The sequence below is a fragment of the Zingiber officinale genome, chromosome 8A, assembly GCF_018446385.1.
Source record: "Zingiber officinale cultivar Zhangliang chromosome 8A, Zo_v1.1, whole genome shotgun sequence".
Lineage (NCBI taxonomy): Eukaryota > Viridiplantae > Streptophyta > Magnoliopsida > Zingiberales > Zingiberaceae > Zingiber > Zingiber officinale.
The window spans coordinates 14,100,153-14,120,136 of NC_056000.1; the positions used below are offsets into that span (position 1 = coordinate 14,100,153).

Consider the following 19,984-nt stretch of genomic DNA (forward strand, 5'->3'; position numbering starts at 1 on the left):
TGTGCTTTATACTTTTTTTTTTTTTTATGTATGCAAAGGGGTTTGACTCTAATTCTAAACCATGCGTGAATTCGTCATTAAAAAAAATTCATCTGTTCACCTAAGTCACCTGCCAAAATAATATTTTACTAATGTTTCTTCCAGCAAAATGATATCCTATCGAGCAAAAGAAGACGAGGCCGTTGCCTCCTAGAGTAGTGTATTGTGTTTTTGAAATGCTTTTATTTTTCTATGTGTGAGTCATTAAACCGATCCGATTCTAAAAATAAGCTATAATTCATTATTATTATTTTCTTTGTATATTTTAAATAAAAATTAGCCACTTAAAAGAATTTATTCTTGATGGTGGAAGATATGGAGTTTCATATGTTTTATAGAGGGGAGTCAACTCACTCTAGGAACAATTCAAACATAATAACCATTGGTGATTCAATGTTGTTAAAGAGCTTTCAAATATTTTATTATATAGCCATAGTGGATTTAACATTTTTCCGGGAGGCGTTCGAGACTAACCTTGCTGATATGAGATGGAGTGATTTTCGGAACCTGATCTCATGCTTTTGAAAATTTACTTTCAATCTTTTAGCTTTTGATGCCCTTCCACTCAAAAAGGGTGGTCAATCAGCCATTGACCCTGATTTGAAAAATAATGCCTGCTTCTCGGCTTCGATTTCTCCTCTACAAATATGCACTGTATGTGAAGTTTTTGATAACTGAGCACTTATAGAGTTTAAGCAACAAGTTATTAAAAAAAGACAGGATGAGCAACACAAAATGAAATAAATCTAAGCGCAAATAATTCAGTATGAGAATGAAGTTAAAAAAAAATTAATAAATACACAAAAATATCAGAACTACAAACGCAAAAAATATCAAAAGAAATTTTCAAACGGCCCTCGTTAACCTATTAGCAGTAGCTTCACTTTGCTTTGTTTTTTGCCATACTAAGAAGGTCGCCAAAAAGTTTTTCCTCTGACTTCGGTGTCTTGTTCATTGGCTGCGAGTAAGAGGGCACTGAATTTGGATAGGACGAAGTCCCATTCACAAACATGTGATTATCTTGCATAGAAAGCCCATGCATCATCTGCGAAAGTCCATGTGAACTAGCATAGCCATATGCAGCACCCCCTGACGGAGAGAACTGAGGCACTGGTTGCGTCAAATACCCACCATAACCAGTCAGCTGATTGCTGTAGAGAGCTTGCTGACTAATGGCAGGCATATGGCTACCATATACCTGTTGTGAGTAGATAGCAGTCATCTGGTCATTCTTAATTGGTCCATACATGCTTGCATACTGATTGTTGTGGACAAAATGAGGCGGAAGACCTCCGTGTTGTGAGCCTAACATAACTTGCTGGTGCGTTACCCCTATAAAGCCGCCAGGCAACGGTTGGGCAATCTGTGGGGGGAAGCTTCCAGGTTGGCCAGTTGCAGCAATTTGGGGTGGGAAGCTTCCAGGATGGCCAGTTGACCCAGATAAGGGAGTGCTACCAACAAATTGACCATGTTGCAGCAGTTGAGGGTGCAAATTAGGGAAGTCACTAGATGGAGCAGATTGAGCTTCCCAAGGTGCTCGAGGAAGAACTAGGCCTTGATCATTTACACCATAACTTTGTGCTGGCTGCTGTGATGAAAAGCCTGTAGGGACTTGACTGTTCATGATAGGATTTGTTTGGTTGAATTGTACAGGCTGTTGTAATTGGAGAGGATTCGCCGTGAGTGGTGTTGCAGAAGTGTAAGCCGGTAGGGATGACAACGTCAATTGGGAATCAGATGGCCTTGGAGGGTTGCTATTATTCTCTTCAGTTTTAGCATTGGAAAACATGTCTGCAAGAGCTAAGATGTTTTGGTCAGAAGCAGAGTTAATGAGTGGTTCGTTGACAGGCACGAGGGCTCGATTCTCATTTTTGGGTTCACTATAATCTTCACCACTGAGAAGATCGATTCTTGGATCAATTATAGCTAAAGAAGTTGCTGAACCATTGGGGGTTGGAGGTGCAGGCAATGATAATTGCTGAAGAGGAGGTTTGTCGCCAGTTATTGGGCTTGTGTTTGACCTACATATATGAATCAAAAACATCATGTCAAACATCGAATCATAAGCAGTACTTTTTAAAGGCACTAGGAGGTTGCAGTTCCTAAGCACAAGTTGTACTGAGCATCCAAGGTTTAAATCTGAAAAATCAAATCGAGCAAGAACCAAATTGCAAAATTCAATTGTTGCCTTAACAGTATACAAATTTGGTTTTAATTCAAAAAAAAACATTTCCCTAAAATATGGGAGAGTGGTCAGCCGTTGAAACCAAACCATACCGATAATTATATAGAATATCATATGTGTGCTAGATATAACAGAAATTATAGGCCTAGTCTCATGACTGATTATTTGATAAGACAGAAATATACATGAGCCGTAATCCCCTTTTGGATATAAAAATAAGAACATAAAGCTAGATTTTCGACTTGCTATTAGAGTCAAATCCTATTCCCACTCCATAGTCGTCGCCACTTTGTTGTTCTTCTACACCCCTCGCATATTGTTATCTTTCAGTCCACCTGTCGTGTATTTAATTACGCAGACAAATGTAACAATTGGTGGCAATCATGAGATGTAATCATTACCTTAACAGTTGGCTCTCTTATAGTGCTCCTACTATCACACAATCTCTTATTAATGGCATTATTATCTTTGTTCATCTGTCTGTTTAAAATAAATGAGCTTGCTAAGTTTACATCCTCAGTGAAGTTCTAGTGTGCAACATATGAACTTTGACAAAAAACACCATGAACCTTTTCCTTCTAATACTGATTAGCATACTTCAACCATTGGTCGAGTTCACTCAACTATTTTTAGGCGTCTATCCTGTCTATAGTAATGATGGCTTCCATGTTTTTTTTTAACCTTTATTATTCTCGAACCTAAACAATTTAAAAGAGATACTGTTTTCACCTAATTTTTATCTTATTTATTGCTTTCCTCGATCATACAATCCCCTGCCTTCATATCAACTCATCACTAACTCGATCCAACTCTTAATTAGACATCAATTACTCCACTATGAGTTTACAGTTCAACTAAAGAGATACCTTCATTAGATTTGAACCGCCACCAATGACTTCATCCACAGGAACTCCAACATCAATTCCTCTTCAACTCATTTTGACTTGCTTTTGCTCTTAAGAAAGGCAAGCGTACTCATCTATACATTCTATTGTCAAATTTGTTTTCTTTGATAATTTCAGCCACCTCTTAAATTTCCTTATGTTTTCATTATTCATACAGATTTCAAGGTTGCACTAGGCACCACGAAGCCCTTAGAGATACCCATTGGAAACAAGTGCAGATTCTAGGACCAAGGTGCATCTTTTAACAACATTGATCACAATTCACAACTAGTAAATCTTACTGGAAATTAACACAATAGATTAACTACTGAAAACCACCATACTTTTGGGATGAATCTGTTAAGAGAAATGGGAAGGAAAAAATCATTTACCTTTGGTCTGTCTGTTTGTTTGGTGCAGAATCATCAAGATCTACAAGTGCCTGAAGTGATTTGGGCTTCACCGCCTGAACAGATTTTCCTGCGGCAATAGAATCATGTTTCACAAGTACATGCTCCAAGTCATCATTGAGAGCAAGTGCTTGACCAAGCAACTCCTCGTCTCTATTCAAAAAATAACAAAAGAGATAAATTATGCAAAATGCAATTTTCACAATCTTTCCAAACAGGTATGAGAAAAAAAAACTGAACATATTTTTTTACAAGTTTCTTCTATTAGAGCCTTCACAATAAGATCGGATATTTCTTCTAAATATTTGTGGTCCATATATCTACATCATCCATCAAATATCTCACTCCACAAATATCCAAATTTTACAATCAAATATTCCACAAACCAAATATTTATGGGCTCCACCATTCAAATATCTCACTCCCAAATATCCCAAATTCAACAATCAAATATCTCACCAACCAAATATTTATGGGTCTCATTGTTATTTTATTAATTTACATCTAATTTTACATTTAAATAAAATTACTTATATTTATCAATTTTTCACTTTAACATATTTCGTATATATTTTCATAAATATTTTTTACTTAATATTTATTTACATATTTTGGTCATTATTAAATATTATTAAAAAATAACAAAGGAAAAAATTAAAGAGAGCTGCAGCTGCACAGGTGGGCCCTGCTGCAGGCCCACCCACCTGTCAAGTGCTGGACTACAGCTCAGACTTTTTTTAAATTTTTTTATTTAAAAAAATATATAGAAATGGCAAAACCATTTACCCGGTGATTTCTAATATCCCCATTTCTATTCTCTCCAATAGTAGAGATTTGAGGTTTATATTTGGAGAAATATTCTCTCTAAATATCCTCCACCGTTCTGCCATGGGGTTCAAACAAATTCTTCTAGAAGTAAACGGGATGAACTGTATTGAGCAGAGAACATGGCAACAACAAAAGTCACCCATGGCTCTTGCATCAGCACAGCTGAAGAATGATGTGTGGACCTAATTTGAAAAGAACCAGACACGTAAGTGCTCCCCTAATAACCTGTGTCGTGGACCTTTGGGCTTCTATCTTACTCAGACTCGAGTGAATATTCGTCAAGGTGGAAGACATCCTTTTTTAATTAAAAAAGGGAACTTTGTACCCGGTCAATGGGAGTGTCTTTTCAGAGCATTGGGTGCCTGACATGGTTAGAATGAAGATAGATAAAGAGTCAAAGTGACGTAGCTAAACTCCACCACCATAGTATTAGACCTTTTTCACTAGAAACCTTCGACTTATACTCGCATCTCATTATAATGCAAACGCCCCTTCTTGAGAGCCCTTGCTGAACTCTACTTCTACCTTCAATCAACTCCTATTGGCCTTTTTTGACAAGGATTCAGAAATCCTTTGATGTTCGAGTAAGATCCGGATCAACTATGACTGATCCTAAGTTGAATCAGTCTATTTAAAATGATTCCCTAAACTATGGATCAAAGGCCTTTATAGAGATATCTCAAGGACGGACCGGAGCGCAAGTTATACGGTCTAAATTCCAACTGGCTACCCTTTTTCACAAAGAAAATACCAAAGCAGAGGAAATTGCATATACAACATACGAGGTTTTGTTGATGAGCTGCACCACTCTCTGCTTGTAAGTACGGCACTGATCTACAAGGTCGACAATTACTTCCTGCCGGAGCCCCTAATATAAGAATTAGAATAGATGCGGTTAACTTTCTGCCCGACATCATGTCAAATATCGAGGTAAAATGAGAAATAAATCTCAACCTTTAAAGGCATCACTTAAATTGAGTATTAATTTCACAGATAACTAGAAAAATATCACAAAGTAATTCAGCATAGTAGTTGTAATAGCATAACCTTATCAGTCATAACGGTCTATGATCCATAACAAAGAAAAGGATGCTCCATGTTATTAGAGCAACAAAAAGTTTTATTGTAAATGCCAGTGTCAAATTGCGGATACCTCTGTGTTCCCAGGATCTATAGCATTCAGCATCTCAGAAAGAACATCCATGATGCCACGAGCATTTTGAATTTCAGCTATGCTGTGGATTTGAAAGTGCAATTAGACTCTTGGAGTAGTTTTGACACACCACGTAACAGCATTTGACCAACAAATTGAAGTAAACACATATGAGGAGAAAATATTCGCAATTAAACTTATTAATGAAGAATTGTTGATGAGATTTTATGATGATAGCGAAGAATGTAAAAGCAGTTTGTAGGTAGAAAGATTGGAGAAATGTGTCGCTGACTAGCCTCACATTTGTTTATCACCATTGAAATGGGAGAGGCATACGCCACTCTTCATCTGTGCTTAGAGATAATTACATTTTACTAGGGGGGCCGTTAAGGTAGCGGATCTACTTTTTTAGAGATAATTACATTTTCACTAAGTTTAAGACATTGTAATAAATAAAAAATTATCATCATAGAGCTTGACTTGGATGTAGATTTGACTAAGTATACTTCATGCCACATATATAAGCCTTGCATGAAGTAGACTAAAATCAGATGATTAGAAGAATAAACAGTGAAAATAAAGAAGAGATAGGTGTCTCCCACTTTGGCTACGACAACAGATCTTGGACACTTAATTAGGAGATCTAAATGTAAAAAATGTGAAGACCATACAGCTTCTTCTCCTGTTAGCACAATCTTGTACTGAAACACAATAAAGAAAATATAAGAGTTAGTCAAACACCTCAAAGCAGGCAAATCAGATCCAGACGAAGTATCAGGAACTTCTTCGTAGAACTCAGTACTCTGTCCAGATGGAGGATACAAGCTCAAGGAGTCTTTTTGTGGATTAAAAGTAGGAGCAGACCTCCCACCTCTCTGAGGAAATACAGCTCCAGCTTGCTGGTGTACAAAGACAAAAAAGAGAAACTAAGACAGCCAAAACTAAAACATGTTGAGACAAGAATTAAGATGAGAGAGTCAGAGAGATCACTCTGATGACACGAAACTATCAATTTAACAACCTCTTTTGGGAGTCAAATATGCAGGTGAAATTAATAGGCAAGATAATGCTTCATTTGATGAGTAAAGATCTGGCATGCAACCTATACGTTGTATGGAACACAAGCAGATCAGGGAATGCCTCATTGACGTATTTCTTGTTTACAGTCTAACCAAAAAAACATTCTATCACCTTTTTCCATTTTTCATCTAGTATAGTTTTTGGCAACAGTTGCAGTTTCCATTCAGTGTAATTTTTTGGTTAAATTCATCATCATTATGAAGCATGTTTGTTGCAACTAGTTGAATTTGGCTACATCAATTGTATTCCGCTACTAAACTCTGGTGAAGGTTATACCACTAATAATTTTCAGATCTCTTCAATTATTTTTTACTTTATTTCATTGGTCTTTCTTTACCCCTTACACAAACTCAGCTTGTCTAACTATAGAATACATTAATTGCTTTTGAACATAACCATATCATCTTAACATTTTATTTCACATTTTGTCATCCATTGAGGTTATGCCTTCCTAGATAGTATTATTTTAATCTCACACCTTGATTTCAGAATTCTGATCTTTCCTAATATTAATGTTTTGTACATGTTGCTTACAAACTCCCCAACACTGATGCAAAACTATGCTACATAGTGTTAGAATGTTATTTGATTTTCTTTTATGACTAAGCATGATGATTATATAAGACTTCAAAGGTTCTTCTCCAGTTCAATCATCTATTCTTTATCAGATTAATGATATATTTGACAGTATTTCTTTATCGAATAAAAACTCCAAGATATTTAAAACTTTCCTAGCAATTTCATATTCATCTATCTCAACCATTCCCTTATTTTTTCTCTTATTATTAAATTTCCTTCTCAATTTTCATTCCACTTAATTCAAAATGTTTAGTTTCTGAAGTCTCTCTACCAAAGCTTTCGGTTTAATTTCTTCACAATCATCAATTAAAACAATATCATTTATAAAATATATAACCAAATAAATTGCATAAGCTAAATTAGCTTCTCAATTTTCATTCCACTTAATTCAAAACCTTTAGTTTCCGAAATCTCTCGCTACCAAAGCTTTCAGTTTAATTTCTTCACAATCATCAATTAAAACAATATTTATAAAGTAAACAATCAAATAAATTGCATAAGTTAGCCAACAATATTTGAAATCACATGCAAAACATTAGACAGTGGCAAAAAGAACAGATAGCACACAAGTGTTTGGCCAACATTTAAGACTTCTTGGAAATGGGAAGTAGATAATGAATGTCCTATGCATCCTAATCCTTTTTTAATTGTTTCCAACATATGAAGAGAAGTAATAGAAACAAGATGACTAAAGCATCCTAAAAGACAAGAAACATTTTGAAGTGTCAAATATATTTTCAACTAGATAAATGAATATGTTAAGTTACCAACAATTCTTGATATGCAGCGTAGTATTGAGGATACGTTGCACGTGGGCCACCAAGTGCCTCTTGCCAGGTGTCAATTAGAACTAATATCTTTTCTTTTACTTGTGGATCTGGCTGTAAATTAGAAAATGTCAATAAGAAGAAATGTTTTTGAAAACTTAAATATATATATATTACATCAACTTTTAACCTTCTTCTTTACAATTTTGACCATCTTACGTAGAACATCTTTCTCAGCAACATACATATGGACAACGTCACCACAATTTTTTATCACTGTTTCCAGCAGCTGCAAGATCATGTCAAAATAAAGGCTTGATTATTAAAACTAGCATGGAGAAATGGATAAAATGGAAATTAACCTGGAGATGAAGTGTACAGTTAATGTTGCTCATCCTTAAAACAAACATAAACCATATAAGAGAAATCTATTTGCACAGGCATGTAATTTTGCAGCTCATTACATGAGTATCGAAGTGCAAAATCATGTAATTTAACCGGCATAGAGATCCTCAATACAGGCATGAGCGATTGGCTTCCTTTGCAAATTCCTTCAAGGTTTGGATTCATTTGTGGCTTCCTCCATTCTGAAATGAAACCTAACTTCCTAGTCAGTGTTGAAACCACGACCTCCATCACAGCTTCCCCCATGCCGAAATGAAACCTAGTTTCCTCTTTTGTCTGAAACTGAAAGTATTGTTCCAGCGTTAGCTCCACTCAATGTACACTTCCTAGTTTCCTGCTCCCCCCCCTTCCTCCAAGTTCTTCCTCCTATCCTTCTTCTTTCTTTAACACTGGCACACCCTTCTCCTTCAACACACTTCTAGCACTAATCTAACACTCCTCTTCTTCCTCTTTCAACTAGTGCCCCTTCTCCTCCTTCAGCATGCCTCTAACATAGATATTGGCACTGGTGGCAATGGCCCAAGATGGTCAAGGATTGAGACCCCGACTAAGGTTGCAATTTCAATCACTATGTTTAGATAAAATTAAATTGAACCAAATAGAGCTAAAAGTTCCAAAAATATTATTCAATTCAGTTTGTAAAAGAGGTTTAATATAGATTAATAAGAATTTGAGCAAATGGACTTTTAAGAAGAATTCCTTAAAGACCATTTTTAAATACAATATTTTAGCATAGATGAAAATATACAATTATGCCTAAGACATACAGTTTTGCAAATAGGAACGGTGAGAAGTATCTACAAAATGATTTAGTTATAATTCAAGAAAAAATAGAAAAATTACTTTAAAAAAAGGATGTTAAAACCGCTACCTGTGCAGACACTTAAATATCCCTGAAGAGCAATTTCAGAATTTAGGAAATATGTGGTATTTTTATGCTTACTGTAAGTGCAAGTAGCTGAACTCTGGAACTTTTATGACCAATGCGCCTTTTGAGTCCTCTGATAACTTCCTTTGCCTGCCTGATAGTTTTAGGAAAAAAGTTAAGTTAGTGTTAGATAAGTTACAACTATAGCATACAAATCTAAACATTCAACAAAGGTAACAAAGAAAGTCTAACAAGCCATATTAGCAAAATTGTGCTGCAATTCTAATTCTGGTCAAGTATGACTTTGATAACCAATCTATCAGTATTATGTTCTTAATCTACTTTAGGTTTTGATTATCACAGAAATACCCCATCCCCACCTCCTAAATTGAAAATAATTGAAGTCACAAAGATGTTTTCCTACTAAATCCACTAAGTTCGTTGACATCAATAATTCACAACAGTTCATAAATAGCATCATTAATGAAATCCTACTGAACAAGACCAAATTATTTGGTAAAAAAAAACTAGTTTCACACTTATGTTGTTGTAGACAAATAAATAAACAATTTAAAACTTTTAAGAGGCTCTTGATACAAAGAATGCTAGACAAAAGTTAATATTGCTTAAAAGTGGATTCAATATAAAAACAAAATCTTAAGTTATGCAATTAAAACATCAAAGAGTGCAATGGAGCAGTCACATAATATGGTATAGTTGAAGAAAAATAATATTTCAATGTAGATAAAGTTAACACATATTGCCTTGCATAGAGCTCAATGAACAGATAAGACAAGACGATGGCAAAGTCAACAAATATACAGCCAAGGTCACAAAAATTACTATGAATGCATTCAGTTGTTTTCTCACCAAGTGCTTTAATTACCTTGGTTATTATCTTTTGAGGCTAACCATAAACGGTTATCAACCAAAATCATTGTAGTGCAAGTAGTGGAACTGAAAAGCAGATTCAAAATAATACATGGTGCTCCTACATATTCAGCCATTAGTCCAATCATGTACTGAAATCAATATAATGTTACAGAACAAATTGTTTCATTTTTTAGGCTAAATTTTGAGTGGTCAAGTAATGTGTGACTATGCTAGACAATATTGCATAATGTTGCCCAAGAAAATGATATAAAATTTAAAGCTGATTTGTTAATGCTTGCTTGAATGCTAAATTACTCGACTATAGGGGCGTATCTAAAGTAATTTTAGTAAACGGTGTTAAAAATGACTTTTCTTTCAAATGAAGACCAAAATTTAACAATTCATATCTTGATTTTGATGAGTCCATGAAATAAATAGAAAAATCAAATATAACAGGACATAGAAAAAGAAGTGTCTAACTATAAAACATGATATCCTTCCAATGCAATATTCCAATCTCTTAAGCTTTTATCTTTCTGAACCTATTTTAAATTTTAACGGTATAAACATGAACTCTTACTACCTTCTCTAAACCTCATTCAGGTTATCATACCATGTGTAAACACAAAATGAACTACAAGCAACTGTCCTAACAACAAAATACGACTTCACCATGAAGCTAAAATTTAAATATTTTTTTTTTATCTTCCACAAATAATTGGAACATCATGAACCAAGATGTTCAGATCTAAGCATATTCTTTTTCCAAGGACTCGAGTATCAGGCCCCAGTGGAATTGGATTCCATAGAGGAACTTAAAGTACATATCCATAAACCTGATTGAGTGCACACTTACTGAAAAGGAAGTATTACTTTCTTTCTGGTGTTTCATAGTTCAAAAACAGGTAATACGGTCATCTCTCTGTGATACAAAAATAAAGGTTGTAAGCGTCTCTCTTCCATGTTCATTATCTTAGAACTACCACGATCTATAAAGCAAATAGTATCTAAGCTTGAGAAGTTCTTATTCGATGGAACACTGGCTAACACTCATAAGCTCAAAGAAATAGCACCATAATACTCAGAAAATTCAATCTATTTGGCCAAGGATAAACGATGACCGAAATGCATAGAAAACTACAAAGTTACAAGTTTTTAGAATTAGCAAGAATAAGTTCCTGAAAAAGGATTTACAGAAAAACGCAAACTAAATAAACTATATCATTGATCCGTAAATGAATATAACAGTACAACAAGCACCGCATACCCAGGTTCGCGATTGAGGATATCGCAGATCTGAACGTTCATCGCCCAGTCCGGACCGATCAGCATATCGCTCGTAGCGCGATCCACCAGCGCGGCTGCCATCTCTCCTTTCCAACTTCGTATCCCGATCAACAAATATCGCGGCCACCACCTAACGAGATCCAAACAGGTTAGGGCGAATCCACCAGAACCGGCTGCGGCTCGCCAGGGATCGGAACCCAAAAGCGGAGAAGGGACGGGAAGCGAGGAATCCCTCCCTCCAGGAGCAGATGCGTGCAGTGGATCTAGTCTTTTCCCCCCTTTCCTTCCGTTGGCGTCCGGCAGTGTCTTTAACAACTTCTCTACGTCGAGCGAGAAACCGTTTTGATATTTCGGGATTTTTAATTTATTGAAAAAAACGCCGTAACGGGGAAAATGAACAAAATAACAGCTTCGCTCATTCCGTCGATTGATGGATTGACGTACAGCCGGCTGGAGCCCTATGAGACTGATCCACGTGTCGTTGCAAGGGCGGATGCAAGGGCCGATGAGGTGCTGCACTGCTGCTAAATAAATGGGAATTTTTTATTTCAACCCAGAATTTGCTTGATTTTTCAAAATGCCTTCTCAAAATGTATTTTTTAAAATATTTTATTTAATGGAATAATAGTGGGACTGAAATTATTTAAGGTTACGTTAGACATGAAAGCACGAGGAACTCTGCCTGTTCCGCATCCTCTGGCTCTCACTTCATCTTTTATTTATTAGAGATTAGATTTCTTAGTCTATAATTTCTAGATTATTACAATCGGATTGTAGTAGTGATTCAGTCATAATTAATTATGATTTCTTTCTAAATTTATCATTCCCTAAATTATAATTTAAATCAGAATAGATGATCAAAAATCACCCAAAGGTCACCCGCTCGATCAATGACTCTCTCGATAATTCTTACTATGTCAACATGATAATTCTTGCTCCACTAGTGACTCTGTCGATTCTTGCTATGTCAACACTATATTCTTGTGTCAATCTTAAACGTCTGAATAATAAATAAGAAATGAAACATATAATATTTCATAGTGATCTTTTGAGAAGACATTGAAGAAGTCGTAGGTGATGATGTACTACTATCGGAATCATGATCACAGATGAAATCGGAAAGCCTTTCAAATTTAACGAGCCAAATCTCTCTCGACAGATATTCCCTTTACCCACCATCACTCCACTGTACACACACTGATCACCATCGCACCTCTCTCTTTTGATTGTTCTTGGCCGCCAATTTATATAGGAAGCAAGCATCGATTATAAACAGATGCTTTGATGACACTCAATGGGGGAAGATGAAGGTGAAAAGACACCCCCTTCATCTTCCTAATGTTGCAACTGATGCAATAACCAACATCTCTTACATGTCTAAGTCAATCAAAAAAGATTATTTGGTCACATAAACCATGTCAGTCATATAGACTACAAGATGAGCATTTCACAATGTCAAAGCCAAACATTAATTGATCACAAAGACCAATTAAGTCACATAGACTATTTGACGATCAAATCACGAAAACAAGAGCAAAATTAATTAGTCACAAAAGCCAAATAAGTCACATAGATTTTATGATGATCAAGTCATGAAGACCAGAGCATAAATTAATTAGTCACAAAGACTAAATAAGAACATTCATTCCCTACATTAGGGAAAATGGTTCGTGCGACAATAAATATACTGAGAATTTATTGCTAAGAAGATTGTTATATCTTATATAGCTGCTCTAAAGAACGAATCAGGTCCCCTCGAGACAGTCTAGTGGTTAGTGCATGAGGTATTACCACCATAAGGTCTGGGGTTCGAATCTCAGCATAGCCAAGGTAAAAGAACGAATCAGAGACATCAAACTTGCCTTTACCTTAGATTTAATTTTTTTACATCAATATTGAAACGACCCTAACTACTTACCCCCGGCTGAACCATATAATATCAACATTACACTGGTAGATGATTTACTAGAAACTAAACTATAAACTCCACACTGAAAGGAAACAACTTTACATTATATATTTGTCCACGATTTCACAAAAAAAAAAAAAAAAAGAAAAAGAAAACATATTTCCCAATAAACTTTTGTGATCTCCTACCAATACAAGTTTACAAATAGTCTCCATCTCATACTAACATAACAAATCAAAGGAAAAAGACTAATAACGGGCAATTAAAGCCCCCGGACAGTGTGTGATACATTCAACCTCAGCTACTTTGCCTCTGTGCCCCCTATCACATTCGGGATGGCATTTTCCTCACCTGCAATCAAGATAGGATGAGTCCACAAACATAGCAAGCATAATCCACTAGTAGGTATATGACATAAACGACGACTTGGAGCGAAAAGTATAAAGCATAGAATAAAAATTTACTATACATGAAAGAAAACATAATGTTAGTATAAGAGAAGAAAAAAAGTGGAGAACATGGGTTATGATCATAATAACATTTAAAAGCAAAAATCACCGGTATAACCAAAAAAATAATGTACTTAAGGGAAATTAGTGGTAACCATCATTCGAGCATGTTTATTCAGTTCATGATCAAAACTCTAGAGGTACCTCTTAAGAGACTTATATGACTTAGGTCAGCATATTTCATGTTATCATATCTGTATGGAAGAGCTCTCCCCGGAGCTCATCCCGATACACTCATCTCGTATTGTTACTACACATATCCCTAAGCATCCAATTATCATAAATAAATAAAGAGGACACACATGACTCAATGCATATCATATATTACAAGTAAACATGCATAGTCTTATACTGTCTTTCATAAAGAACCCAACTCCAAACTTCAAGTAGTGTATTTACTATCAATATATCATAAGTAATCAATGAAAATATCCAAGTATCATAAGGGAACAAATTAAAACCTCTAAGTATCATAAAGGGTAAGGAAATCATCCACCTAAACCACCTACCCACGCTCATTCCTAATCCTTCGGATATGTACAACATTTTCCAGTCGACACGAGAGGTAAAGGCACAACGAACAACCCCTTTAAACACTTTGAATCTGTTCGGAAATTCCACTACCAACACAAGCAATAGAAGCGCCATGAAAAGTCATTTTAATCGCTTCAAATCTATCCAGAAAATTTAACGAACATGAACAAGCAAAGACCACCTCGGAACCGATTCAAACTCCATTAAATTTGTCCCAAAAATCCAAAGCGGCCACAATGAATCAAGAACAACATCAAAATCAATTCATCACCTGCAAATCCATCCCAATTCACAGCTATCTTGAAGAAATGAGAACCACAACGAAAATGAGTTACCACTTACCACGAACAACCCCTTTAAACACTTTGAATCTGTTCGGAAATTCCACTACCAACACAAGCAATAGAAGCGCCATGAAAAGTCATTTTAATCGCTTCAAATCTATCCAGAAAATTTAACGAACATGAACAAGCAAAGACCACCTCGGAACCGATTCAAACTCCATTAAATTTGTCCCAAAAATCCAAAGCGGCCACAATGAATCAAGAACAACATCAAAATCAATTCATCACCTGCAAATCCATCCCAATTCACAGCTATCTTGAAGAAATGAGAACCACAACGAAAATGAGTTACCACTTACCCAATCAGTCCAGAAACTTGGTGCTAACTCGATAAAGTAAAAACATCCTAAAATGAAAAAGAAATCAATTTGAAACCTTAAATCTGTCCGGCCATTTGCAACAATCTAGAGGAAATAATGGAACCCTGAAATCAACCACCATCTCCCCAAATCTGTTGTAGAAAATCGAGAAAGCAGAAAAATGAAGATCAGATTTACAACCTCCCTATGTTTGTTCCAAAGAATCGAAGTTATCACGAAGAAGCAACGAAATCATCAGAAAATAATCGAAATCTCCCCAATACTGCCATAGAAACTGAAAACGAGAAGCAATGCAACATCGACATCAGATTGCAACCTTCCAAAACTATTACAAAAATTGAAACTCTTACAAGGAAGATTTGCTACTTCAGAAAACAAATCGAAATTCCCCACTCTACCTCACCTAACCCCTACCTACAAAGGAGAATATATACTTGCAAATCTCCAAGAGAAGACGCTCATCTCATACCTACAAAGGAATATACTTGTCTTCTCCTTCTTTTGCCATCGACGGTAGCCTTAGCCATGGGACGACGCGCCGGAGATGAAGGGTTGTCCACAGAGGAGATCGCCAGCGTGGTGGCGCCGGCCGGCCGGCTTAGGCACAAGTGGAGGGTTTGGTTGCGGTGGCAGAGCGGAGAGGAGTGGAGGAGGGAACTGGTGAGAGGCAAGTGGTAGAATGATTTTAGGAAATTAAAACTTAGGGTTTAGGTTTAAACTTAGGTCTATTTACTTAATAACTCTTAACTTTAATTAGCTATTTCAAATAGACTTTATCTTTTACTCATTTATATCCCTTAAAATATAAAATGATTTCTTTAAAATTCAGAAAAATTATAGTAAATATCATAAATTCATATAAACTTATTTTCTAATAAATAACTAGACTACATTTATTTTCCTTAAAATAATTTAATTATATCAAATTTTAATTATTTACATTCTTATTTATATTATTGGTATATAACAAATATGAATATCTCTAATTCCTCATAATGACTATTATGTCAAGAGCATGTTCAACATCTCCAATCAATACAATTATTCACAATTACATTTTATATACTAAACTAAAAATATTACCGGTATCAGTGAATAAATATCATATATGTAAATCAATCTTAATCTTCCTTTTTCCAGCTATTAGCACACACTTTATGTCACTTCCAGCTATTAGCATATCATCAACATATAATGATAAAATGACAAACTTTTCTTTTTCATTTCTTAGGTAAACGCAATGATCCTCCTTGATCATTTCGAAATCATAAGTCAAAATGACTTCATTAAATCTTATGTTCCATTGTCTTGAAGCTTACTTTAACCCATATATAGACTTCCCAAGTCTACATACTCTTTTCTTTTAGCCTTCAGCAATGTAACCTTCTGGTTGTACCATATAAATTTCTTCGTCAAAATTACCATTAAGGAAAGCTGTTTTTACATCCATCTAATGTAATTTCATGTCAAATTGTGCTACCATAGCTAGAATGACACGTATTGACACAAACCTCACAACTAGGGAGAATATCTCTTCAAAATCAATATCCTCCAATTGAGTATATCCTTTTGCAACTAATCGAGCTTTGTATCGATTAATCGATCCATCTGCTTTTCTCTTTACTTTGAGAATCCACTTATTCCCAATAGCCCTTCGGCCTAGAGGAAGATCAACTAAATCCCAAACTTTATTCTTTTTCATTGACTCCATCTCCTCATCCATTGCAATTTTCCATTTTTCTCGTACTGAGCTTCTCAAAGCTTTCTCAACTGTTCGAGGGTCCTCATCATCAACTGGGAGAATCATCAATGCCTCATTCCCAATGTCAAACCTTCTCCGAGGAATAATATGATGACTACTTCTTCGTAGGTTAGAATGTTGAGAAACTGACTCATTCAGTGATAAATTACTCCCAATCGGTTGACTAGATTCAGGCATCTCCTGATTTGTTGATAAAGGAACAGTATTCTCCTCCTCTATCTCATATAGAGGAATTGTCTTATCAATTTCACTTCGTGTCGAGAACTCAGTTTCAAGAAAAGTAGCATCTCTTGATTCTATTTCAGAGATGGTTCTATCTTGTCGCTCACCAATGAAAACATAATCCTTAAAAGTTTCAGAATACCTTATAAAGATACACTTATTACCTTTAGGCCCTAATTTTTCATATTCGTGAGTTTTATCATGAACGTAGGTAGCTGACCCGCAAGGTATCAGATTACTCAAATCCAGTTTTTTGTCTGTCCAACGTTCATATGGGATAGATGGAACTAACTTTAGAGGTACTTTGTTAAGTATATAGGCCGCAACTAATAATGCATCTCCCCAATAGTGTTGGTTAGTCCTAGGAGAATCGTAACGGTTCCACTGTACAAAAATTTTGTACAAGTGTCAAACCTTTTCCTAAACAACCTATTGTGTTCTTTAGAAGTTAAATTAGGAATCGCAAACAGAACTTAACATTATTGATTCTAAATTTAACTTATCTGTTCTTAATGGTTTAGACTTGGATCGCAAGTAGAACTTAACACTATTGATCCAAATCAACATATGCTATAAATTCAATTAAATATTAATTTCCAAAATTGGCTTCCAGAACTGCATGGCGAGGCACATGGTCTTCTTGGGTATGAGAGCATCCACCACCACCTAGACAAAGTCTTTTAAGGAAAGTTAATATTTAATTTTCTTATATAACTTTAGGTTTAACCAAAAAGAACAATCGAATCACAAATTCGAAAAACAAAGAAAAACACAAACTCGAATTACAATTCGAAAAACTAGAATCTAATGTCTCTTGTGTTTAGAATTAATACAAAAGGAAAACTAGTATGATGCGGAAACAATTACTAGTTATACCTTTCTTTATAAGCAAATAACCTCTTGATCTTCTACCGTATTCCTCTTCTAATCTCGGACGCTGTGTGGGCAACGATCTTCCAAGACGAGAACCACCAAGCCCCTTCTTCTCCAAGCTAGATTCGGCCACCACCAATTCTCCAAGAGATGTAGAGGTCCACCACCACCACCAAGCTCCAAGGGATACTAGAAACAAAGCCGCCTTTCTCTCCTTCTTCTCCTAGCTAGAACCGGTCACCAAGGACTCCTCTTGTGTTGATGCCGCCGGCCACAAAGGAGGAAGAGAAAAGGAGAAGAGCTAGAAGTAATAGGGTTGGCCACCACCAAGGAAGAGAGAGAGGGAAATAGAATAGAGTTATCACCCATGAAGGCACCTCTACCCCCTCTTTTATAATCCTTGGTCTTGGCAAATAAGGAAATTTAAATAAAAACTTCCTTAATTCCTTTGCCATGAAAAGAAAAATTTTAATTAATTAAAACCAAATTCCTTTTCTAGAATTATATGGCCGGCCACCTCAAGAGCTTCCAAAATAGGCAAGTTTTAAACAAAATTAAAACTTCCTTATTTATTTTCAGAAATTTAAAAAAATAAAATTTCTCTAATAATTTATCCCTTCATGGTTGGTTATAAAAGGAAATTTCTTTAAATTAAAATTTCTCTTTTAAAACATGTGGATGATTTCCAAAAAGGAAAGTTATCAATAAAATTAAAATCTCCTTTCAATAAGGAAAGATATCAAATCTTTTCTTAATCTTTTGTAGAAACTTATAAAAGGAAATATTTAATTTTAAAACTCTCTTTTTAAAATCATATGAACATGGTTACAAAAAAGGAAAGTTTTATCAAAATTAAAATCTTTCTATCAATCTATAAATAAGGACAGATATCAAATCTTTTTTTAATCTTTTGTAAAAAGCTATAAAAGGAAAGATTTAAATTTTAAACTTTCTTTTAAAACCATGGAATCCACATAAGAAAATTTTTAAAATAAAAAACTTTTTATTTTGCTTAGGGTCGGCCACACCATGCTTGGGCTCCAAGCATTTGGCTCAATCTTTGGGTCTTGGTCGACCCTAGCTTGGGCTCCAAGCTAGCTTGGTCGACCACCAAAGAGTGAGTAAGAAGGTGGGTATAGGTGAGTATAATTCTCTATATACAAGAAGCTACGATAGGGACCGAGAGGAGGAATTGGTTTTGGTCTCCCGATGAAATTAAGCTTCCCGTGTTCGCCCCAAACACCCAACTTAATTTCATCAATAATAATTCATACCACTAAAGAATTATTATTGAACTACCGCACCAATCTCAAATTATATTTTTGGGCTCCTTCTTATTATGAGTGTGTTAGTCTCCCTGTGTTTAAGATGTCGGATGTCCACTAATTAATTGAGTTACTGACAACTCATTTTAATTAATATCTCAGTCCAAGAGTAGTATCACTCAACCTTATCATCATGTCGAACTAAGTCCACCTGCAGGGTTTAACATGACTAGGGATGACAATTTTACCTGAACCCGATGGAGGATCCGACATCCGATCCAAATGGAGGAGGGTATGGAGGGACTATCAATACCTGATACCCGACCCGAATACTCGATTAAATAATATATATACATATATTAAAGAAAATTTTCTTTTTCTAAAATCAACTTACTATTTTTGTTAATATTTGGAGGAGACTATATAGATGTTTAATCTATTTTTTTAATTATATATATATATATATATATATATATATATATATATATATATATATATTAATAGGTTGTTAATTTTAATATATTTTTGTTGAATGATAATAGTTGGATAGAAAGAAGAAAAATTATAACTATAGAAGATATCCGATCATTTAATGGGTATAGGTATGTTGGTGCAGTAAGCATCCGACGATCGAACATCAGTTTTGATAATGGCAAAGAGATTCAAAGTTAAGATTCCTTGTTATCTAACGTGGTTAAATAAGGTTTCAGGAAAGTCCTAACTACGGTTAGGCAGGGGAAAATCCTAAGGGGGGGTAACCTTAGGTCTTAGGGGGTGGTAACCCTAGGTGAAGGAAAATCCTAAGGGGGGTAATGTTAGGTCCCAGGGGGCGGTAACCCTAGGTGGAGGAAAACCCTAAGGGACGACAACCTTAGGTCCTAGGAGGTG

General features: G+C 35.4%; 1 protein-coding gene across 1 annotated transcript; it reads right to left on the minus strand.

The window, feature by feature from the left end:
* Positions 1 to 758: 758 nt before the first annotated feature.
* Positions 759 to 11,720, minus strand: LOC122012614 (TOM1-like protein 9). Its single transcript, XM_042569213.1, has 9 exons — positions 11,339 to 11,720; positions 9,274 to 9,352; positions 8,116 to 8,214; positions 7,926 to 8,039; positions 6,241 to 6,398; positions 5,500 to 5,581; positions 5,129 to 5,214; positions 3,501 to 3,671; positions 759 to 2,060 (listed from the first exon to the last, which is right to left on the minus strand). Exons 1-9 carry the CDS (start codon positions 11,437 to 11,439, stop codon positions 920 to 922), a joined length of 2,031 nt encoding a protein of 676 aa, XP_042425147.1. The 5' UTR covers positions 11,440 to 11,720; the 3' UTR covers positions 759 to 919.
* Positions 11,721 to 19,984: the final 8,264 nt, after the last annotated feature.